The 23,469-nt window shown below is 40.1% G+C and overlaps 1 protein-coding gene across 2 annotated transcripts; it reads right to left on the bottom strand.

Moving 5' to 3' along the window:
- Positions 1 to 352: 352 nt before the first annotated feature.
- On the bottom strand, positions 353 to 23,384 carry CCDC191 (coiled-coil domain containing 191). 2 transcript variants are annotated; one of them, XM_072993823.2, is made up of 17 exons: positions 23,233 to 23,384; positions 22,150 to 22,188; positions 21,515 to 21,656; positions 20,006 to 20,152; positions 18,243 to 18,421; positions 17,345 to 17,568; positions 15,851 to 16,013; positions 14,621 to 14,811; positions 13,726 to 13,975; positions 12,431 to 12,903; positions 8,396 to 8,472; positions 7,045 to 7,127; positions 4,432 to 4,533; positions 3,292 to 3,435; positions 2,164 to 2,316; positions 1,318 to 1,472; positions 353 to 1,162 (listed from the first exon to the last, which is right to left on the bottom strand). In XM_072993823.2, the coding sequence occupies exons 1-17, from the start codon at positions 23,302 to 23,304 to the stop codon at positions 1,030 to 1,032; spliced, it is 2,727 nt and encodes a 908-aa protein (XP_072849924.2). In that variant the 5' UTR covers positions 23,305 to 23,384; the 3' UTR covers positions 353 to 1,029. The 2 variants fall into 2 exon arrangements, with proteins under 2 accessions (XP_072849924.2, XP_078246085.1); XM_078389959.1 differs by having other exon boundaries at positions 23,025 to 23,383.
- Positions 23,385 to 23,469: the final 85 nt, after the last annotated feature.

The raw sequence follows: 23,469 nt of genomic DNA on the forward strand, positions 1-23,469 counted from the left end.
TGACATAGATCATTGTATTCCTGCATTGAGCAGGGGGCTGGACATGATGGCTTTGTAGGCCCCTTCCAATCATTTTTCTACGATTCCCAAAACTGCCAGGGATTCTTATATTAGCTTTCAGTGGAAGTTTGGATACTGGTAGCATTTTAAGAGAGAGAGAAAATCTACACAATTATCAGATTTTCCTAACATTAGCCACAGGACAGGAGAGTAAACAAAATAGTTGGAACCTTCCCAAATTCCCTTGCCTGCTACTTTTTCTAGTCTTCAATAGAGAGAAACTTTATTCCTTGAGACTAAAGTCAAAAACTGTCACAGATAAGAACCATCAGTGCATCCACACCACACCATCTTCTGGACTTAAGGATATATTTTAAAACTTCATGATAAAGTAAGCCATCTCTCTACATTAAAAACAGTTATTTCTTTACTGGAGCTTCCTATGGTACATAGCCTACAAAAACGTTGCTGCATGTAACAATGAATGTTCTTCTCACATCTGATCCAAAAAAGACAGGTTTTAAAAAAGTGATGTGGGAAGCACGATTTCATTGGCAAACCTGTTTGCTAGAGCAATGCAGTCATCAGAACAAGTAAGATACACAACTCATCAACCTTTTATGGCTGGTGTTAACATCAGGAAGTTTCTTATACATAAATATATTCTCACATATAACAACTAACCACAGTGTCGGCACCACATATGTCACTGGAGAGTACATGGAAGTATTCCAATTGTTTTAGCAGGGTTGATTACTTTCCCAGTAATTAGAGAGGACTATTATATAGGTCTTCTTTTAGGTGGAGGTTGTATCTGGAGAAAAAAAAAGCTTTGACTTCTCTTTTCCTGCTACATTCTGTACTTACAAAGGAAACTGAGTAGGACATTTTCTCCAAGGAACAAAGATGCTGTCAGAAAGAAAACAGAGACATACAGCCCCTGTTTTCTGGAATGTAGTGGATTCTTAATCATGGAATTAGGCATGTGAACTCCTTTTTCTCCCTGATTTCTGGTCTAGAATGTCCTTTTTATGTTTGGAAGTCTGGCAGAATTTCAGATACTTTCTTTCTTAGCTGTTGTAGTCTTTCTTCCTTCTCTCTTTCCTCTTTCATCAATCTTGGGAATTGCCTCCAGGCTCCGAATGCAGTCAGCATTATCCTCCTGGGTAAAAAGTTGTGGTGGACACCAGAATTTAAAATATAATTAAAGAATAACATGCTTCTGCTCACACAAACAGGTACTGGATTCCTGCTTGCACAAGCTCCTTAGTTTGTGATTCAACAATACAAGATCCTGGATGATTTTTATATATTTACCTGTCACTATATTGATCTGCAGTCTTCTGTTTTTCCCAGAGCACACTCTTCTCCTCACTGAATATATCAAACCAAGCCCAAAATACTTTCCTTTTAAGGGAGGCTTCATGGTGTTTGGTTGCATTCTGTTCCATAGTAGATATGGCATCCTTGTACTGGAGAGCAAACCCAAGAAAAAGAAGACGTACATTTTAGCGAAGTTTAAGTTTTCAACAGACAGAGGTGGTGGTGAGAAAGCAAAGAGAGGAATCAGATGGTTTTAGGGGTATGAATGTATCTGTATACAGTGTAATTCAGCATCATGGATTCTCTGCTTCCATTTTAAAAAGAAGAAATAGCAAGAGTTCAACCCTTCCAATAGCAAAGATTCTGGAGGAAGAAGATGCTATGACTCCAGGCTGTTACTCCAGAAGTGTAGTTTTGCTGTGACTCACTCAGACCCAAGTTAAATACAAGTATAGTCTGCATTACCATGCCACACTGATTCTTTAACTAAGCAAAGGTTTCCTAAGCCTTTCAGTGACCCACATTTTTGTCCTGATTTTTCCTACCTAGATGTTAGTAGGTGTCATACAGATGTGGCAAATAATTAAACAAAAATCGTTTCTTTGTAGCCACTCCTCATGAACCATTAGGGCTGCAGCATCAGCATGGCTCTAATTGAGTGTGGAGAATTCTTTAGATTAGCTAACCAATCAAAGCTGTGTCTTAATTAACAGTGTACTAGAAACAAAACAAGATGTCCCTGGCCTTTAACGACTGTCTATTACCTGCAGGCTTAGATTAAAATCGAGAGAAATTAAGGTTTCAGACCCCCAAAACCAATATCCATTCACTTTTGCTTACCTGTACCCAAATTCTGAAGGATCTTCTGAGCAACAGACAGGAATGAAGTTTTTCCGCCTGAGCTATTTTTCCAGCAAGTATCTCTTGCATATGATGAAGCCAGGCAAGCAGATACTTTCTTTGCAGCCTGAAGAAGTGGTGCTTTTGTGCCACCTAATCCCAGAAAAAAAAGAAACATGATTGGTGATGGGCAGTAGTTTTAAAAGCTTTACTGCAAGTGGTGCTACTCTCACTTGTTATTAGAACAGGAAAAGGGAAGGTGGTGTAGTATGAAATGTGTCCAGATCTGGATTGGTTTTACAGATGCACCTGATTCTGTGTATGACCATAGTTGACCCCTATTCATTTACAGTGGTGCCCCGCATAGCGATGTTAATCTGTTCCGGATTAATCGTGGCTATGAAAAACATTGCTAAACGGAATGTAAAAAGCCATAGGAACACATTAAACTACGTTTAATGCGTTCCTATGGCTCCAAAACTCACCTTTGAGCGAAGTTCCTCCATAGCACCGCCATTTTTGCGCCTTCGGTAAGCAAGGGCAGGGCGCAAAAACACTTGCGGTGGCCATTTTGGGCACCCGGCGGCCATTTTGGAACAGCCGATCAGCTGTTTAAAAAACATTGCAATGCGAAGATCGGTAAGCAAAACGCTTACCGATCATCGCAATGCAATATTTTGCCTATACAGAACATTGCAATGCGATCGCATTAGCGATCTAAAAATTTAGATCGCTATGCGAATTCATCGTTAAACGGTGCGCTCGTTATGTGAGGCACCACTATATTTATTGTTGTTAAATACAAGGGTTAAGTGCAAAGGACAATAAAACTGGAGCCAAATAGTGTAACAAATAAAACACTATATTAGCATATTATTAAACTAACACATTAGCAACATTGGGTTAAAATAATTCCAGAAATAGGTTAAGAGCCAGACCAAATAAGAAGTTGAGTTCAGCCGCTCTCAACAAGGTACAGTGGGGAACTGAGCTCCCAACCTCTAGCTCCGCAGCCAGAAACCTAAACCACTGTTGGCAACTTCAGGAGAAGTTAGAAAATGGCCCAGGGCTAGTTTTCAGTGCAACGGATACTTCATTCAAGATGCTGATTTTTACTTTGATACTTACCACCATATTTTCCTGAGATTGTTTTATTAGTTTTTTCCAAGGCTCTAGTCCCTGCTTCTTAACTAAAACCTTATTGTAGTGTTCTGTTGCTTTTAAAAACAGCTGCTGCTCTCTATCCAATCTTTTCTGCTTTTCCAATTCTTTCTGTGATTAACAAAACAAAAGAAGTCATAATGTTAAGACATTTTATCAAAGAATGTTTACTACCTTTTATTTGGCCTTGCATCTAATTTTTAAAACACTTTCATTGTCCCAGAAAGCAGTCTCCCTGTAATGCACTGCAACTGTACCAATTCTTACTATAGACAGTACCATTAATTGCATCACCTTTTTAGCAGTACAAGGGACTGCACTAATGTCATGGCACCTATAAGGTATAATTCTCACCCATGCCAACTTACAACATTTTGAATGGATCACCAGTTTTTCCTTTTTTTTCGTGTCTGATACCATGCACACAACATGGTCTCTCTTTGACTCTGCAATTGGAGTCATAAGTCAGTATTGTCAGAAACCTACTCAGTCCCACTCTCTGGCAGGGAGCTCTGTCAGACTGTTGGAGTCCCTTGCTCTTACAGCTACTATTACCCCTGCCCACTGTTGCTTTAAGTTTACCTGCTCTCACCAAATATAACACCATGAAATGGCAGCAGGAGCAACAGCAGTAACAGCCTCCATCTTCTTTTGAGCAGTGGTGTGGATTACATTGAGAAGACAAGAGAAAATGAATGTTTTCTGGAGCAACAGAGCAGAGACTGATGGGGTGGGTGGGTATGAGTGAAAGCATTATATGCCAAGGGCCATGCCAAAATTTGGAGATACAGCTGGCTTGTACCCCAGAAGTCTGGCATTTAAAAAACAAGGCTATCCCTCCTCCCCCATGGTTGCTGAGCCCATTTTATCAGACGAAGCCATCAATATAATTTGAATAAATAACTACCAGTATTGTTTTAAAAGAGGGATATGTAGAATAGTCTTTATGAGAACAGATGTGAAATAAAGACATTTTTCCACCTTTGAACAATACAGGTTGATTAAAGTGTTTCTTCTCTTCATTATAAAGTCCCATTCAGTAGCCAGGTAATGACAATTTTATGTCCCAGAACTGGGGAACACAGGCAAATACAATCTTCTGCTCACAATTTTTTGCAGTTTTTTCTCCTCTCGTCTCTTCTCTAACTGAGCCTCCTTTTCTGCTGCCTCTCTCCTTTGCCGCTCTTCTTCTTCAGCCTGCATCTGGGCCTAAAAGGTATTAAGAGAATAAAAACAAACAAAAATGAAAAAAAGATGAAGCCATCTCATCTGAATATCTCTGACTCACAGAAATACGAACTTTCCAAACCAGAATGGAATAAAGAATAGCCTTCTATCCTGGATCTTTAGAATGATATATGTTCTTAGCCTGAATAAGGAAAATTGCTATGCCTGTAGTTATAAGCTGAACATTTGAAAGCACAGTGTCCTTTCTCTGAGGTCTGTTTCTCAAAATAAAATGTCAGACACAAACAAGAGGACAACACATCTTGATTTGTTTGCCTATCTTTTCAGGCAACAGTTTGGCCCCTATTGATGAATGAATCAAGAACTGGATGGCCTTTTCTTCCCTAGTCATAGGGCTTCCATCCTCTGGCAGTATAGCTGTCCAGAAGAGAGATGAAATGTTAAATCACTTCATTGTCAACATGCCTACCTGTCTGACTATAGTTCTTTAGCACTTACAAATATGAAACCAGTGGCAAAATGCAAGCTTGCTTTAGTCCGATCCATCAAGACATCTGCATACCAATTTTAGCCCTGAAATGTTTTAAGCTACAGTCAACCCTCGATTTACAAACGGCCCTAGTTACAAACATTTTGACTTACAAACTGCTCTGAAAAATATTGACTCAACTTGCAAACTTAAATTCAAGTTATGAACCGAAAAAACGCGCGGGAGGTGGGGAAAGCGCAAAATTTGAACTTTCAGTTAACCGTTGGCCAGTGAAGAGGGTGTCTGTCTGCTTCCTCACTCTTCCCAGCGTTTTGAGAGTGGATTTGGAGACAGTCTTCAGACTGCCTGGCATTGCCTGGTACAGTGCTGTACGGACTGTATTTTTATTTTTTGGCTTTTTTAAAATTTTTGATTTTTGGATTTTTAAAAGCTGTTCCCTCCCTCCTTTGCTGCCTCCTTTTTCCCCAAAAGGTGCTTGTATTGGCTTGTCTTGATTGAAAAGCTGCTTTTCAAGGTGATATGTTGTCTGAAAGGTGCTTGTCTTGGCTGAAAAGATGCTTTTCAAGGTGTTCTGTTGAAAAGGTGTCTGTTCCCTCCTTCCCTCCCTCTTTCCTTTTTTTTAAACCTAAGTCATCTTAGGTTAAAAGGAAAAAAATAAAAAAAATCTGCCCCTAGTGGTAGGAACGGATTAACCGGCTTTGCATTAGTTCCTATGGGAACTAATGATTCGAGTTACAAACCACCCCTCGACCTAAGAACAAAAAACAGCTGGAACGGATTAATTGGATTTCAGTGCATTCCTATGGGAAATGCTGATTCGACTTACAAACCTTTTGACTTACAAACTTCCTTCCGGAACAGATTACGTTTGTAAGTCAAGGGTTGACTGTAACTAGATGAGGGCTGGATAGATCATGTGGCTAGAGAATCATATTCAGAGGGTGATGATTAATGGCTACTTCTTCAACTGGGAGGAGGTAATAAGTGGGGTACCCCAAGTGCTGTTCAACATTTTTATTAATGACTTGGATGAGGGAGTGCAACTAATGCTTGTCAAATATGCACATGACACAAAATTTTGTGGAATAGCTAATACTCTGGAAGACAGAAATAACATTCAAAATAATCTTGGTAGGCTAGCACTGGGCTGAAAACAACAGAATGAAATTCAACAGGGTAAGTGCCAAGTACTGCACCTCAGAAAAAGAAGCCAAATGCACAATTACAAGATGGGGGATACCTGGCTCAGCAATAGTACAAGCGAGAAGGATCTTGGAATTGTTATAGATCATAAGCAGAATGAGCCAACAGTGTGATGTGACTACAAAAAAGGCAAATGCTATTTTAGTTTCCAAATCCTGTGAGGTGCTAGTTCCCCTCTATTCAGCACTGGTTAGGCCTCACCGTGAGCATCGTGTCCAGTTCTGGACACCACACTTCAAGAAGGATACTGATAAATTGGAACAAGTTCAGAGGAGGGCAACAAGGATGGTCAGGGGAATGGAAACCAAGCCCTATGAGGAAGGACTGAAAGAATTGGGCATGTTTGGTCTTGAGAAAAGAAGACAGAGGGGTGATATGATAACACTTTTCAACTACTTGAAAGGCTGTCATACAGAGGAGGGACAGGATATGTTCTCGATCATCCCAGAGTGCAGGACACGCAACAATGGGCTCAAGTTACAGGAAGCCAGATTTTGATTGAGTATCAGGAAAAACATTCTAACTGTTAAGAGCAGTAAGACAGTGGAACCAATTACCTTAAGAAGCAGTGAGTGCTCCAACACTGGAGGCATTCAATAGAAACCTAGACAACCACTTGGCAGATATACCGTACTTTGATTTGTATTCCTGCATGAAGCTGGGGATTGGACTTGATGACCTTATAGGTGCCTTCCAACTTCACTGTTCTATGATTCTATGAACCTATATCATTTTAAAACCAAAATTTGAATCCACTGATTTAGCTGTCTTTTTAAACATGACCTGCATTGGTGCCCCCCTCACTCATTCTATTTAAGCTCACAATCAGTTTTACTTACCAACTTTTCTTCTTCTCGTTTCTTTTTTGCTTCTTCCAGTTCCTTCCTCCGTTCTGCTCTCTGTACTGCTCTCTCTTCCATGGCTGGAAGAATAGGAGATACATGGGTTGGGAAAATAAAGCTTTGTGTTCCAAAGAATGAACAGGTCTGTTTGCAAAGTTATACTTCATTTGACTTGGCAACAGCAAAGCAGAGAAAACAAACCCTGCCATATTGCTAATCCAGCTCAGTATCCTGTCAATAGTGGCAACTTGTATGAAGCAGAGAATTTCTCTAGCAGGGCACAGTGATGGTGTCTGCCAGCAATCATATTTTCAAACGTTGAATACTTAAAGTTGTAGTCTCTTCAAAAATGTATTAAAGCTATAGAAAAGAAACTGAAATGGGGAAGGTCTGCAGACATTGACATGAGGCTGTAGCAAGCAATGTAATGGTTTTACTTGTCAACTTATCTAACCCATAGGGGTGTAATTTGAAAGTATACAGGTCTCTCAATACCTAGTCAGGGTGTACTTACTCCTCTACACACACACACACACACACACACACACACACACACACACACACACACACACACACACACACACACACACACACACACACACACACACACACACACACACACACACACACACACACACACACACACACACACACACACACACACACACAAAAAAACTTGTACCTTGTTGCCCGAATAAGTGATATAGAGACCTTGAAAGTCTGCATATGTATTTGTGCCCTTTTGGTTGAGTTAACAAAAGTATTATTGCACATCCTAAGACAGTTTCTTCTCCATTGAGAAAGCCAAACAGCTTTTGAGCTGGTTTGATATAGAGAATTTTACAGCAAGATATCTTAATTTTACAAAGTAGGAAATTAATTTAAAATGTAAATATTTATTACTATGAAGATGTTTATATACATACATACTATTGTGACTCATTAAGTGAAAGGCACAGGACTTATATTTATCTTTAGGCTTCAATTTACTACTGCTTCTTACCCTAATCCTTCTATGGTTGATGAAAATACAGCAATAACTAGAGGTCAGTTAAACAGTGAGTTTCTTGTGTTGTCACAATGATGGTGACCTAAGCTTGTCCTCAGCAAAGTCCAACAACAGGCCACAACCAATAAATGAATCTGTCATGCCTGGGTGGAAAGATACTCGGATACATTAAGATAAAGTGCTCAGCTATATCAAACATTTGGGGTGTTGAAACCTTACTCAGGTTCTGTTGGTGCTTAATCAATTTTTGACTCCACTTGTTTTATAACATATCTGATGTTTTACTTAAGTTTGTCCCAAGCATGCTAGTAACAGACTCCATCAGATCAAGGAATATACCTTTAAGTAATGGATGTGGTGCAGATACCACTTTCAGGTTTTTCCGATTTGGGGCAGCTGACTGTCGATTTTCTGACCTGAAATAAAATTTATTTATTTAAAATGTTTTCCTCACCTTTCTCCTTAAAAGGAACCCAAGGTGACTTATCTCATTAAAAAGATTTAAAAGCCAAAAACAGTAAGTACACAAATATTAAAAAAGAATTAAACAAATATTATACAACGTATTCACGAAGGCGAAATATTATACAGTGGTACCTCACTAGACGATGACCCCGCTGTATGACGAAACTGCATGATGACTTTTGCAATCGCTATAGCGATTCGCAAATCGCAATCGCTATAGCGATTCGCAAATCAGTCATTCCTATGGGAGAATTCTGCTTGACAACGATTAGGTCCTTGCTTTGCGGACTGCCCTGTGTTTTCGGGACCCATGCTTCGCAGGGCAGCCATTTTAACAGCTGATCGGCGCTCGGAAAATGGCTTCCCTATGGGCGATCTTCGCTGGACGATGAGGTAATTTCCGCATTGGAACGCATTAAATGGGTTTCAGTGCATTCCAATGGGGAAAGGCTTTTTGCATGACGACAATTTCGCTTAGCGATTTTCCCGGAATGGATTATCGTCATCATGCGGGGCACCACTGTATTAAAAATTGTAAATAAAATCAATACTAAAAACACCTTTAAAAGCTGCAAGGCACACCAATCCATTGAAAAACTCCTCTTAGAAAGCCAGTCATTAAGCCTGCCTGAAGAGAAAGGTCTTTCTCTACTTCTGGAAGCACAGCAAAGATGGGGTCAGCCTGGTCTTCCATGAGAGGGAGTTCTAAAGCCTGTGAGCAGTGACATGGAAGGCCCTCTCCCATGTTCCTACCAAATACACCAGTGAAGGTGGTGGAACTGAAAGAAAGAAAGCCCCCCCCCTTGATGATCGTAGCACCCAGGCAGACTCATAAAGAGAGATGCAGTCCTTGAGATAGCTTAGGCTCAAGATGTTTAGGGCTTTATAGGTTAAAACCTGCACTTTGAATTGTGCCTGGAAATGGATGGTGGTGGTAATAATGGTGGAAGTGAGGCTGGATCAACAGTCTAGAAAGCCTGTATCTGAAACAGACAGAAGATTATCTACATATACAAAACATCGAACCATAAACACTACTCATTTCTGATCTTAAGACAATTAACAACAGATATTCAATTCAATAGTCAGTGGAAGCAGTAGATTTTATCCAATACAGATATTACCTTTCTGGAAAATACTTTGGCATACGTAATTGAACACCTAATTTTCAGCAGCCCTTCCTAATCACATACACCTTTCTGCCTCCTCAGGGCTTCCAAGCATTGGGAGATCCTATGAGTAGAGTATGGAGGATGGTGGTAGGTGTATGGGGTGGGAAAAAGTGCTGATCCAAGTAAAAATGCCTTATTTTACAGCAAATACAATATTGGATAGAAACCAGTGTTAATGACAGCTTTCTGCTTCTCTAGGCGAGAAGCACAAGTGAATCCAGTAATGTTTCTTAAGATACCAAAGATTCTAAAAAAGATAATTTTAGAATAAATTTTAATCCAATTTATTGGATTAAATTAGTGTAATCAATATAATTAGTGTACAGCATCCCAAACCAAGATGTGTCCAGGCAGCTTGTCAATTAGCAACAATTAGTTGTAGCATGTTACACAACCCTTACATCAACACCAATAATTTCTTTCTCATTTTTTCTGACATATTTTCAGAATAAGTTATTCCATTTTTGCTAGTTATGAAGAAAAGTGTGACAGATTTTATTCTTTGTCAACTCTTTGGATTTTTTCAATATTCACTGCCAAAGAACACTCTCCCAGCCACTGCTTAAGCCTTTAGGGTCAGTAACTGAATGCTGAACAGTTTTTGCTCTGTACCTGTGACGTAGTGTCTTATTTTCAGACTTGTAACAGAGTCAGGACTTGGTATCATCATAGATATTGGAGACTGGGCCCCTTTCCAGGCCCAGTTCAAAGTGCTGATTATTACTTATAAAACCCTATACGGCTTGGGTCAAGGCTCTTCAGATCATCAGAGAAGGCCCTCCTCTTGGTCCCATTGCCAACAGAAGCACTTTTGATGGGAACATGAGTAAAGGCCTTCTCTGTGGCAGCTCCCAAATTGTGGAATGCTTTCCCTTGGGAGGTTAGATTGGCCCCCTTTTTATTCTTCCCTCAACAGTTGAAGACCTACCTCTTCAGGCAGGCTTTTAACAATCATAACTGAGTTCCTGAATGTGATTTTTAGTTGAGTTTTAAAATTTTTAATGTTTTTAAATCATTCATTTAATTAGTATTATTGTTTTTAAATGTATAATTTATTGTGTTTATAATTTTACTTTTTTAACATTGTGAGTCACCTTAAGTCCCCTTATCCGGAGAAAGGCAACCTATAAATAAGACAAATAACTAAATAAAAATTAATATATACATTAGAAAAAAGATTATTAGTTTTCTTTTTTGTCTCCTACAATAACTATTGCCATTTTATTACCCAAGAGGCCTGCTTATTTTAGTTCAGCAAAAAAATAAAATATAAACAGGGATTCACGCTTTTTGTGCATGTAAAAACTAATATATATATATATATATCCATTAAGGTAGTTCATTTGTATAGTAACTCCATGTACAGAGATAGAGATGCTCTATCAAAGAATCAAAAATAGTTTGAAATTGGAAGACCTGCATCTCATGTCACAATCTGAAGCAGAAATGTAAAATAAAAAGGGCTCTGGCTAAAAATTGTACAGTGGTGCCCCGCATAGCGACGTTAATCCGTTCCAGGATTAACGTCGCTATCCGAAAACATCGCTAAACGGAACAAAAAAAACCACAGAAACGCATTAAATCCTGTTTAATGCGTTCCTATGGGGCAAAAACTCACCGTTCAGTGAAAATCCTCCATAGGGGCGGCCATTTTCGCCGCCTCGGTAAGCAAGGAATCCATCCAGAAAACAGCGGCGGCCATTTTGGAACCGCCCATCAGCTGTTAAAAAAGCATTGCTTTACCGTGATCAGTTCCCCAAGCAGGGAACCGATCATAGTAAAGCACTGCCAACCAGCCAGCTAGCCAGCCCGGGAGACAAGCGAGGGCTCGGGAGGAGAGCCACCGGAACACCCGGACCTTGCCCTGCCTCCCCGCTGTCCCCGAAGCACCCCTCACCCCACTCGCCGCCGCCACCGCTGCCGGTGGGAGGAGGGCCGCTGGAACACCTGGGCCTTGCCCTGCCTCCCCGCGGTCCCCGAAGCACCCCCTCATCCCCTCCACTGCCGCCGCCGGTCAGCTGGGGGAAGGTAGGGGGAAGGGATGGCTCCCTTCCCCCTCCCCTCCTGAAGCTGACGCTGAAGCCGGCATCTCAGCACAGCTCCGGAGGTGGGGGAATCCCTTCCCCCTCCCCTCCTGAAGCTGACGCTGAAGCCAGCATCTCAGCGCAGCTCAGGAGGTGGGGGAATCCCTTCCCCCTCCCCTTCTGAAACCCATGTGAAGCCGGCATTTCAGCTCAGCTCCGGAGGATGGGGAGGGGAATCCCTTTTCCCCCATCCACCGGAAGCCCCGCCCATCACCTGTGCGAAAATGGGGCGTAGGGGAAAATTGCAAAGCGATTTTCCCCCATTGAAAACATCGTTTTGCGATCGCTTTTGCGATCGCAAAATCACCTTCGGTATGCGGATTATTCGTTAAATGGGGCACCCGGTAAGCGAGGCACCACTGTATATGCCCCATAATTTGTAAAGGCTCGTTGAAAGGAATCTGTTATCAATACATTATAATATGGTAGTCCATTATCTTTGACTGCCAATTAATTGCTAAAAATAATGCAATTAACCTATGCAAAAAATGTAAAACAAAATGAGTGATCACTTCACATCACATTAGGAGTCCTGAACCTGTAATGGACTATCAAGTATGGTTAAAAACAGCGTTGTGGCCCCTTGAATTCAGCATGTTCAACAGCACAATGTGGAGCCAGTGGTAAATGGGACACTTGTGTTATCACTATACCTTAAAAGCTCTGTGTTCTTTAAATTTGACTCTTTTCTTTCCCTAGCTTTTGCACTATGGTTGTTAAGTGTCAGGATATCAGCTGTGACTTCCTCAGTCTCTTCTCTACCCATTTTTAACCTCACATTTTCCTGAAGTTTAAGGATCAGTTGTTGCTGCTCTTGAAGTTGTTGTCTTTGTTCTTCAATCAGCTGCTGCTGGAAGTCATGGCAGTGCTCCATGGAACTGCAGAATGCAGGGGCCATTTTTTGTCTTGCCATTCCAAGATGTTGCAAGGAATTTCTCATCTGATTGCCAAACATAGCACGGTCCTGGGCATTCATAGCAGCATGCTTCTGGGTGACCTGCCATGCCCATTTGGGCTTTTTTGGAAAATGATGACTACATTTCTGATTTGTCTCTGAAAAGCCAGAATTTAATGTTTTATGTTTTGCACTTGGAGGCTCACCATGTAAAAGAGGTATTTCAGCTACCTGCAAAGGAAGCAGAAACTCTAATCATAAAAATAATTATCAAATAATGTTGCTGAACAGCTAATTGGTTCTACTCTCTTGTTTTGTGCATGTGTAACATCATGCCAGGATATGAATAAGCAGGGTACAATTCATGCTCTTCTGTGAGAAACGTGACAGAGAGGAAATCAGTCTGTCTTCCCAGTGAGACAGGCTTTTGATAACTGAATCCTGCATGCTGGCTTTTAGCTTAGTAAATTTGGTTTTTAAAGTTTTAAATATTTTAAATCATTTAATGTATTATTAATTATTATAATTGTTTAATTTCTTTTTAATATATAATCTATTGTGTTTTTAATTCTACTTGTTTTAACACAGTGCCTTGAGTCTCCTCATCAGGAGAAACGCAGCCTATAAACGATACTAAATAAAATTACCCGAGATCTCTCTTTCTTACTGACTCATTCCATCATAGAGATCATTTGTTCCTCATAGTGATGCCACAATTGTCTTTAGTTTTCAGACCTACTCCAACCATTTTTCATTTTCAGATGCATGTGGAACACTTATCTTTTGCAAGTCTTCTCAGTGTGGGCCACTCTACCATCTTTTTTTCTGGATAATGTAAATACTGTATCTTGACTTTAGATATTGTTTTATATCACATGCTATTGTTTTTCATTGCTTTGAAATCTTCCTTTGTAAGGAATTATAAATATTTGTGATTTTTATAGATATTTGTATAGTTACAAATATCTATAAAAATCACAAATATTATAATTCGTGTGTCCTTGTGCATGCACACGAAAAGCAAAATATAAGCCACAGGAAAAGATATTTTACCTCTGAATGCTTCAAAGGCTGGCCCTGGGCTTCCTCTTTTTTTCCAAGTCTCTCAGCATTCCATGAGCTTTCTGCAGCAGCTTTCCCCAGCATAACTTCCTCTAGCAGAGTTGCCATTTTCCTCTTTGTTTTCTCCTTTTTCAACTCGATGTCTCTTTTTTCTGCTTCTGTTCGGCTCCAGCTTTGCCATTCAGCAAAAAAATGGCGCAAAGTGCATTTTCGATTAAATTCGGTCGCCAGCTGTTTTTTCCTAAAAAGAAAAATGGTATTTCAAATTAGTTACAGGTTCTGTAGTTTAGAATCATTTTTCTTCCACTCAGATCTGGCTTGGAATTTCAGCATGAATTTCAGAAGTACTTAATTGTTTGGAACGTATTTGAGTGAATACAGGTTTATATTCAGGCTTTTGAAATAGTGTCTGATTATAGAGCCAGAGGTTGGGAGTTCGATTCCCCACTGTGCCTCCTTGAGAGGTGCTGAGTTGATGATTCCTGTCTAGATTCTGACACTGATCTTAGAATCGCAGACCTTATTCAGCTCTGCAGTTCTAAGGTTATCTATTATAAATTACTATTACTATTCCTTTTCTGAGCAGAAGGGAAATCTATCACCAGTGGTATGAAAATTTAAATTTCATTACCTTTTATGTATGCAGTAGCCAATGGTTTCTAGCATATCAAACTGACAATGCCACTGTACTGCCTCTACTGCATGTTCTCCTTGTATGTTCCCTTTCATACAAAAAGATATAGTTAAAGGAAACTGAATATGTCATTTTACTTTTCTGCATCAGGTATAAACATTTTCAAGGCTAAAACTGTCCCTTGAAACAGCATTAGATACTTTCCCCAAACTGTCAAGTTATCTGTGATGAAACGGTGTTAAACATTGCTACCTGTTCTGATCTCGAAGCTGGTTCTCCATTTTTTGAGCTTCCTGCTCCATTTTCTGAGACCATGTGTAATCTCTCCAAGCTCGCAAGGTCCTCAATTGACACTTCCAGTCAGCAAGAGCCCTTGCTTTTCCCATCTTAATCCTGAGATCCAGAACAAGTTTGTACCAGGCAGAGAAATATTTCTGTAGGCACTGTATTCGGAGATTAATGAAATCAACTTAACTGTATTCTACAATATCCACTGCTCTGATAACTCTCACATTGCCAAAAGAGAGGGGGGAAACCCTTCATAGTAAGGTACAGTCGTGCCTCGCTTAACGAGGATAATCCGTTCCAGCAAAATTGCTGTAGAGCGAAATCCTTGTTAAGCGAAATAAAGAATCCCATTGAAATGCATTGAAAACCCACCGTCTAGCGAAGATCCTCCATAGGGGCAGCCATTTTTGGTGCCTATAAAGCAAGGAATCCATCCAAAAACACAGTGGGCAACCATTTCACACAGCGGGCGGCCATTTTGAAGCCGCCGATCAGCTGTTTTAAAAACGTCGTCTAACGAAGAATTGGTTCCCGAAGCAGGGAACCAATCATAGGAAAGTGAATTTTGCCTATTAAAAGCAATCGCAGAACAGTCATCATATAGCGCTTTCGTCGTTAAACAAGGTAATCGTTAAGCGAGGCACCACTGTATAAAGCTATGGTTGAAATGACAGCCTAAAGCACAGAAATACAGATAATCCCTTCTCCTTACTCAAAATGTCAGCACATTGTTCTTCCTTCTGTACCTAATGCCTGCTGACCCTACCACATAAACCCGGTTCTGTATACAGTGCATTGTTTAGAAGAGGTGAAAAGATACAAGAGTATTTGGTAGTGTCAGCATCTTCAAATATGTAGCAGTTTTATTTACAGTTACATAATCTTTAAACAAATCCAGTCCAACTAATATATATTTGGGTAAAAACATCTCAGTATGTGTAATGGGTTTAGTCTTACATTGGTAGATGTCACAGGCAGGATGGTCTGTTATCTGATTTATATTATTTTATTTTACTTCAATTTTTTGCTGTGAAACAATAAAGCTTCAGTCCTGACTTTCTGCTTTAAAGGTTCCCACTACCACCAATCATTGTTTGAAGGTTTGTGGTTTGTTAACCACTTGGAGTGAGAATGATCAGGCAGCACTAATTTGCATACTTGCTCATTTACAATAAATCAAATGGACATTCTCACCTGCCGATTTGCAATCTCAACCTTGTTAAGGAACTCCTGTATTTTAATTTGTTTCTCCTTCCTTTGTTCTTCTTTTTCACAATCCAAATGAGCTGACACATTAGGAGGCAGGCCAAATTCTACTAGCTTCCGCACTTTTTTAAAATTGTGTTTCTTTTTCCCCCTGAAAATAAGAAAATTCATATGTAATTAGAAGCACAGAGTACTGTGATGGTCTTCTTGTGTAACTGTGAGCCAGTAACTCAACCAAACATGTCTGGGCAGTTTACCTACACCATGACCTCAAAGGAGTACAGCAGACCCCCCCCCCCTCCAAATACTAACAACTTGACTGGCTCCATGTTAACCATTGTAAAGCATAGTGTTCAATTTTGGATTAGGCTCAATGTTAAATCAGAATTTTGGTCACCAGAGAATATTCATGCCTTATAAATAAAACTTCTGCTGTCTTCACTTCTTCCTCACACCTCCCTTCCTTTTGCTTGTTTTCTGGGTGTTCTCTGACATCCTCTGTCTTCTCATTTTTCCATTATATCTCCTCTGCTTTGATTGCTTGCTGGGCCCTCTCCTCCAATCTTTGCTATGTTCTCTCTTCTCTCTCTCTCTTGCTACCACATTTGGTGGAAAAAACATGTAGTGCCAGTTCATTCATAGGCACCCTTCAATCTTGAGAGAGTGTGGTAACGTCCTCTGTATGGAGGACTTCGATGCTGTATGCGAAGCTGGAGTGTCCTCTCCAGAGCACGAAGCCTGGGTAGAATAATATGGAGGATAAGCTGTTACCCAACCAGCAAATCCCCCCTCTCCACATTGCTGAAATAGTCCAATGGAAAGGCAAGACCCAATACAACTGGTTCCAGCGATGTCGCAGCAGTTGTCAGAACGACATGAACTGCCTCTGGGTCTCCAGCTCCGGATTTTGCCTCTAGGTTTACTCCTGAAGCCTTTTCTATCAGTGGATATAGCCACAAGGCAGTGGAGGTTTGAAATCTGAGTTTTCCTTCTCCGAGATGGGCTGCCTTCCCAGGCTGACGAGCCCCACCTACCCAGGCTACTCCCTTGCCGCATGGGTGATGGTGTAAATCCACCACACTATTTTTCTAAGTGGATTTTGAATGCTGATGGGGGAATGTTAGCTGATATTGTAATAGCTGTAAAAATATGGAGAGGAACTTGCAAACTGAAATGTTGTGAGTCAGGGTATCAGTTGTGCTAGAAGTTGTTAATGAAGACTCATACAAGTGTATAAAAAGAAGAAAAATTCAGTCTCAGAGCACCGGTGGAACAAAATCCTAAAATGCATTACACTAATATCCACCTTACTTCCTCAGGATCCCCCCAGTTAATCTATCCAGATTTAGATCTAAACCACACCAGCTTAGCTTTAACAACTTTATTCCATGAGGTATTTTTAGACCTTGCCACAGGACCCCAAATGGACTTGCAATTCCAAAATGCAAGTTCATGTTCTTGGTCTAGCTCTCCTAAACTTACATTTTCCATATTTCTTCCATCAAGTGTCTTCTGTCTATCAGCTCCTTCCTCAATTTCACCATCTGCTTTTGGATTTCTTCATCTTCTCTCTTGGCTTTTAGGACCTTCTTCTTTTTCTCTTCCTGAAGTTGCTTCTGAGCTTCTGACATTGCAGCTTTTTTCAGGACCTTCTCTTGTTTTAGAAGCTCGAGCTCCTTCTGCCGTTTCAACCGATTTTCTTTTACCTGATAACCAAAAACAAGACAGAAACCATAATTCATCATTTTATCTTATTAGAGAACCTTGAGAAACAAAGCACCATGTGTTGCTTTGTGGGCACTACACACAAGCAAGCAACTACCTTCTTTTTCCAAGAAACCTATTCACACGGGCTTAGGAAATGCACGAATACACTGACTCCTTCGTTATAATCTTACTTCTGTTCCTGTTGTGGTGGCTGCCTTCAAGAATTAAAAAATTGTGGAAGACACAAATGGTATCTGTGCTTTCCTGCAAATGGCAATTTTCTTCATGGTTCATGTGCACTAAAAGCCTCGTGAATTGTGAAAATATGGGTTATACAGAAAAATATATATGTGAAAATCCACTGAAAAACGAAAGTATCCTGATACAAAACCAGTACAGTATTAGCTTTGAAAGACAATTCATGAACCATTTAGATATCAATAGTGTAAGTGATCAGAAAATTATAACCTTATTAGAAAATTATAACCTTAAACAAAACATTTTTAAACAAAGAAACAAACAAAATCCTAACTATTTTGACAATTGTTTCTGTGGTTAACCAGCTGGTAGTCAAACCTAGAAGCTTCTGATTTACAGTCAGATTCTTGGATTCTCTCTTCACAAGTGTACCTTAAGGCAACTTTCTTCCAGATGTTTTAAAAAATTTTTTCACCTGTTTATGCCTTAGCTCCATGGTAATCCGTGGGTCCCTGGCTTTCCTTTTCTCCTTAAGATCCTCAGTTTGAAGGTCTTCCAGGATACCATTGCTGATAACTTCACTCTGTAATAAATGCTGCAAAAAATCTTGCACTGTTGTATCTTCCAGCTCTTCTTCCAAATAACTATACAAATCTAGAATATGTATATAAGTCATAGTGAGAGTGTGAGGAAATACAGGACTACACCAAACATTACTCCTATCTAGAATAGACCTACTGAAATCAATTCAATGGAACTGTTATAATTAACAAGTCCACTTTGGTAAGAAGTCCTAACAGGACTACCACTGGGTGTATCCCACAAAAATAAAACTCCTAATGTCTATGGCCATATATGCTAAAACAAAAGAAGTATCTTGTTACTGAATTGTTCAGATAATTTGAAAAGCACACACTGTTTTCCTAAGATTTAGCTCCCTACCATTATAGGAAAGCTCCACATTATCGCCATATGTTACTGTGATAACAAATGCACAATGCATTTTTAAAAACCTCAAAGGAAAATAGCCAATAAAAGAATACAGTGGTGCCTCGCTTGACAAGGATAATCTGTTCTAGCAAAATCTCTGTAGAATGAAATCGTTGTCAAGTGAAATAAAAAAACCATTGAAAGAAGAAGACAAAAGCCAAGAGAATGTGAGTGATCTATTGAAGGACTTCCCTAATCTTAAGGTGGGAGGACTATTACCTGACCAGATACCAGGGAAAGAGGAAGTGGCTATTGCTGAGACTTTAGAATGGACGGAGGTAGTCTTCCCGAGAGGACGGGCTCGCTGGAAGAAGGTGGTCCGTCCCGACCCAACCTACAACAAACCACCTCCCGAGGGGGATTGGGCATGCCACCTGTGCTGTGGCACAATCTGCACGGTCAGGAGTGCCCCACTGAGAATCCTACCGATAACGAATGGTTTGGTCTGGCTCCCCAGTATTAAGAAATTGTACCCACTATGGAGAACCCACAGGATTTGAAAGAGAGTTACAAGAACTGAATTATGTATACCCCACAGATGTTATCGTTGCTACCCCTGAACCCAAGTTCAATAAATCTACAGTATTAATATTTTGAATGAGCCAGTGCTTTATTTTCCTGCGTGAAATTCGGAATTGTCAGGAATTTTCAAAGAACCCAATGACATTGCTTTTCTCTTAAAAGTCCAGCCAAGAGCCTTCCTGATTCAGCTGCGGGCAGGTCCTCAACTGTATCTTTTAACAGAAAAGTCTATTAAGTATGTGTATTAGGCTGTAAGCTTTCAGTTGGATCTTTAAGAAAATTTATTCGATGTGCATATACTTAATAGTTAACTTGTAACATACTCAATACCTTTAAAAAAGAAAATCCATTTCCCTTGACCCCTTCACAGAACTGAGGAAGTGTGTAATTTGCCAATATGCTGAAGTGGCTCTCTTAAGCATCTTCACAATACTGGCAAGTTGACAGCAGATCTTGTGTGGACCAAATAGGGTTGCTTGAGGTCTGTATGCCATTTGGAGGATTGCACCAAATGCCATACTAGAGCTACTAGCAGCCCTATTTAGCCTCCACCAGCGTGCTCCAGCTAAGACAGGTAGACAAGCCCACAGTTTATAGCTGAAGTGCCATAGTCCATATACATAAGAAAGTTCCATTCCTTCTAACATTTTGTTTCCATTAAACTGTGCTCACTATTACTGCTACATACTCTCTAAAACCATGTTTGAAGTTCAGGCAAGCTCTCACCATCAAATCTGTCATACTTCTGAAAGCCAGCAGGAGGCTCCTGAGGAGGAACAGAGCAAACAGTGCCATTTTCAGTATCATCTTCTTGATCACTTGTCAATTCCAGCTTCAGTTTGGAATTCATCCAGTCACTAAGCAGTTCTTGGGCTATATTTGATGAAAACTGTAATCAGTTCTACTATGAAAAGTGGCCAACAGTAGGGATGTGCCATTAGAATATTTTGGATTCCACCTCTCAAGGGTTTTTCAAGAATTCATCAGGTGTAATTCTGAGAATTCCAGGCCACAGACTCTCATCTACCGACCCCTATATTTTGATCACCTGGACAATGCCTTTGTCTTGGAGACTGCATGGCTGTCTTAGACCTGCTAGCTATTTGTTACTTTCACATATACAAACAAAATTAACCATTGTAATGATAGCTTCCTTTTTTAGGAAGCTTTCTTTTTTTTTCTTTTTTTTTAACAACAGGAAGAAGCCCAAGGCAGCCATGTAGCCTCCAAAACAAGGTCCGGGTGAGTGAAATGTAGGTGCTTATAGTTAGATATAGGTCTGTGGCCTGGAACTCCCATAATTCTGCCTGGGGAATTACTGAAGAATCCTGGGAGTTGAAGTCCCAAAAAATCTGAGTGACATATCCCAGCAAAGAAAGTTCAAGATGTAAAATGACAAAAACATCTCAATGCTCCAAATCAGAGCATGTGTTCTGTGGAGTTACATTACTTTTTATATATATATTTATGTCTGAGTGGCCTGGGTCCCCTTAATTGCATATGCCAGTATCAGTCCAGTGGTACAAACTGCAGTGGAGAACAGACACTAGTTAAGAAATCAACAATTATACTGTATTCCTCATGTGAGGCCAAATCATATGATTTGGCACATGAGGAAACAAACATTGATTTCTTAATTACAGGTACCAGCAATTCTCTAGTGTAATTTAAGCTATTTGGCTTCCCTTGGGATACACAAATGAAAGAATTCTGGTGAGAATGTTTGGCTTTTATCTTTATGCCCAATTTTTCTTTAAAATGTATTTTCATTCTATAATGCTTTATTTTAATATTTATTTTGATCCCAAGAGGAACATGATGCATACAAAATTCATCTAATTAAAAGGTGAAACATGGCAATAAAAAGTACAGTAGCTGAAATCATGTACTGTACATTGTTGAAAGCTACCATTTATACTGATGACATTAATTTAGTCATCACCACTAATAATCCAAACATCTTTAAAACTGCTGTGCCGTAGCAAACAAGCCTCTCTGCCAGTACTACTCAACACTAATTTCAGCCCAGATGAAGAAATCCTAGCAACATGCAGGTATCTACAAACACAGTTAGAAGCTGGAATGTTGTTATTGCAAACAGCAGATTGCTAGAAAGATACAAAGATGATAGATAAGCTTTTAAGTGCACCTCCTAATTCTTTGCTGAAATATGTCCAAAGAATAAAGATAATTATTAAACGTTGCTCTAGAGACAGCATCATGTTTAGGAAATACCTTCTACATAAGCCTCATCATGATCTAACAGCTGTTCTGTTGTTTCTAGATCCACCAATGGACCATGAAGCCCAGGAGAATAAGGTGTCTTTTTAAAGGAAAAGACCTCAGCAACAGCAAATTCAGAGGCTTCTTCTACCCGCTACAAAAAATAAAAAGGTGAATTATTTGCTGGGAGGAAAGTGATAAAAAGATGCATTAAGTGAAGGAATAAATAAAACATCATTTAACAGTAGTACTCATAATTGTTATTAAAAGGTCCCTTGTTTGGTCCTTTTGCTTATCTGTGGGGATGGGTGGGAAGAGGCAGAAGTTTTTCCCAGCTCAGATCCCAGAAAACTGCTTTCATTTTGAAAAATTGCAGAGGGAATACAATGTCTCTGCTTAGGGCAAAGAATTTCACAATTTAAATGCAACTGCTGATAAGACACTTTGTTGATTACAAATTTACACCCCTAGCTATGCACATTTATTTATGCACATTTTGACTATTTAATGGCCTTAACTCCTGATATATTTAGGATCACATCTCAACCTTTAAGCCTTTAGGAAGCCAGTCCCATTGAATAATTTGGGAAAAAATGATACTTCAGTTCAAGTACACTATGGCAGCACATCACTTTATTTCCTCTTACCTTAATCCAGTGTTCTACACTGTCAGCATCAATTTTTTTCTGAAGGAGAAAAATTAAATAGTTTAACATTCTGCTAAACATTAATCTTAAATGAAACAAAAGATGTGTGTGTTTAATATAAGGCTGTATATCCTTAGAAGCCCCCAGGATGGCTGTTAGACAACTGTCAGGTATGCACATAATGTAGTTATATAAATAAACCACCTCATGACAATGTTCTTTGGCTGGCCGATGGCATAAAATTACAAAATAAAATGTAAAACAACAAAAGTGTCCTAAAATAACAGTTTGGGCTATAAACATCTGTATTATTAAAAAAAGTCAGGGTGAAATATAATCTTGTCATCGTCTACTAGAAAGTAACCACTATTGTCCTAAGAAACGTTACTGTCTAAGAAAATATAGTTTAATTTCACTGCAGAGGAACTGCAACAGTACATTTCCAGTGTGCACCTTTTCAGGAGTCAGCTGTGCTCTGGTGACGGTCCACAGCTGGCCTATGAATATGAGAACATTTTGGGAGGGGGATCCAAAGCACCAACACAGAACACAAGTGTTTTGCTGGGATCACATTATGAACGTAATTATGAACGTCATTTGACACGATCCTGCTGGATCGTGTCAAAGGTATCTCTAGCAGCGCCAGTATCCTATTTCTCGCAGTCAGTGGCCAAGTAGATGCCTGCAGCTACCTCAAGCTCTTCATGAGAGGAACCAGCTTCGACTTCTGCTTCCCCTCCCCCAGTGAATTATTGGCTGTTCCAAGACTTTGATTATGGGGGCCGCCTACCATCTAGCCCCCTTTGCAAGTTGATCACCAGCACAACTTGTCTCAGCGAGTTCCACAGACAGTTCACACGCTGTGTGAAGAATACCTGTACTTCTTTGCATCTGTCCGACTCTCCTATGGTGCGGCTTCAACAAATAATCCCAAACTCGTATTATGTAGAAGAGTTCTCCACTCACTTTCTCCGCACCAGGTATAATTTTATAACCGCGACACAGACCAACGGATGGGGAGGGCAAGCTTTCGGCCCTCACCCAACCTTCCTACAGTGGCACTAATCTAATTTCGATCTCTACCTTTTGCCGCGACGAAGGCTGCGTGAAACGTCGCCAGCGATAAAGCTCAGTTCGGGGTCTCATGACCGCCATTGAACAAGCAAGACCAAACCTTTTTCCTTGCCCTCTCCACAAGCCTTGCAGCTGCTTCGGCCGTCGGCAAAGCCTGCTGGGAAATGAAGTCCTTTCGCCGCGCAACCTAGTAACAGAAGAGCACTGCAAACTCCACGACCCAGGTTGCACCGCGTGGTGAGCTCG

The sequence above is a fragment of the Pogona vitticeps genome, chromosome 3, assembly GCF_051106095.1.
Source record: "Pogona vitticeps strain Pit_001003342236 chromosome 3, PviZW2.1, whole genome shotgun sequence".
NCBI classification, from domain to species: domain Eukaryota; kingdom Metazoa; phylum Chordata; class Lepidosauria; order Squamata; family Agamidae; genus Pogona; species Pogona vitticeps.

What these genes read in the sequence shown, in the direction of transcription:
- CCDC191 (XM_072993823.2), bottom strand. Translation starts at nt 23,304, where the DNA reads ATGGCGGTCATGAGACCCCGAACTGAGCTTTATCGCTGGCGACGTTTC. An exon ending in TGATGAGGCTTATGTAGAAG is followed by an intron (nt 20,153 to 21,514) that starts GTATTTCCTAAA and finishes CATCAAATATAG; the next exon opens with CCCAAGAACTGCTTAGTGAC. An exon ending in GAAGTATGACAGATTTGATG is followed by an intron (nt 18,422 to 20,005) that starts GTGAGAGCTTGC and finishes TACATATTCTAG; the next exon opens with ATTTGTATAGTTATTTGGAA.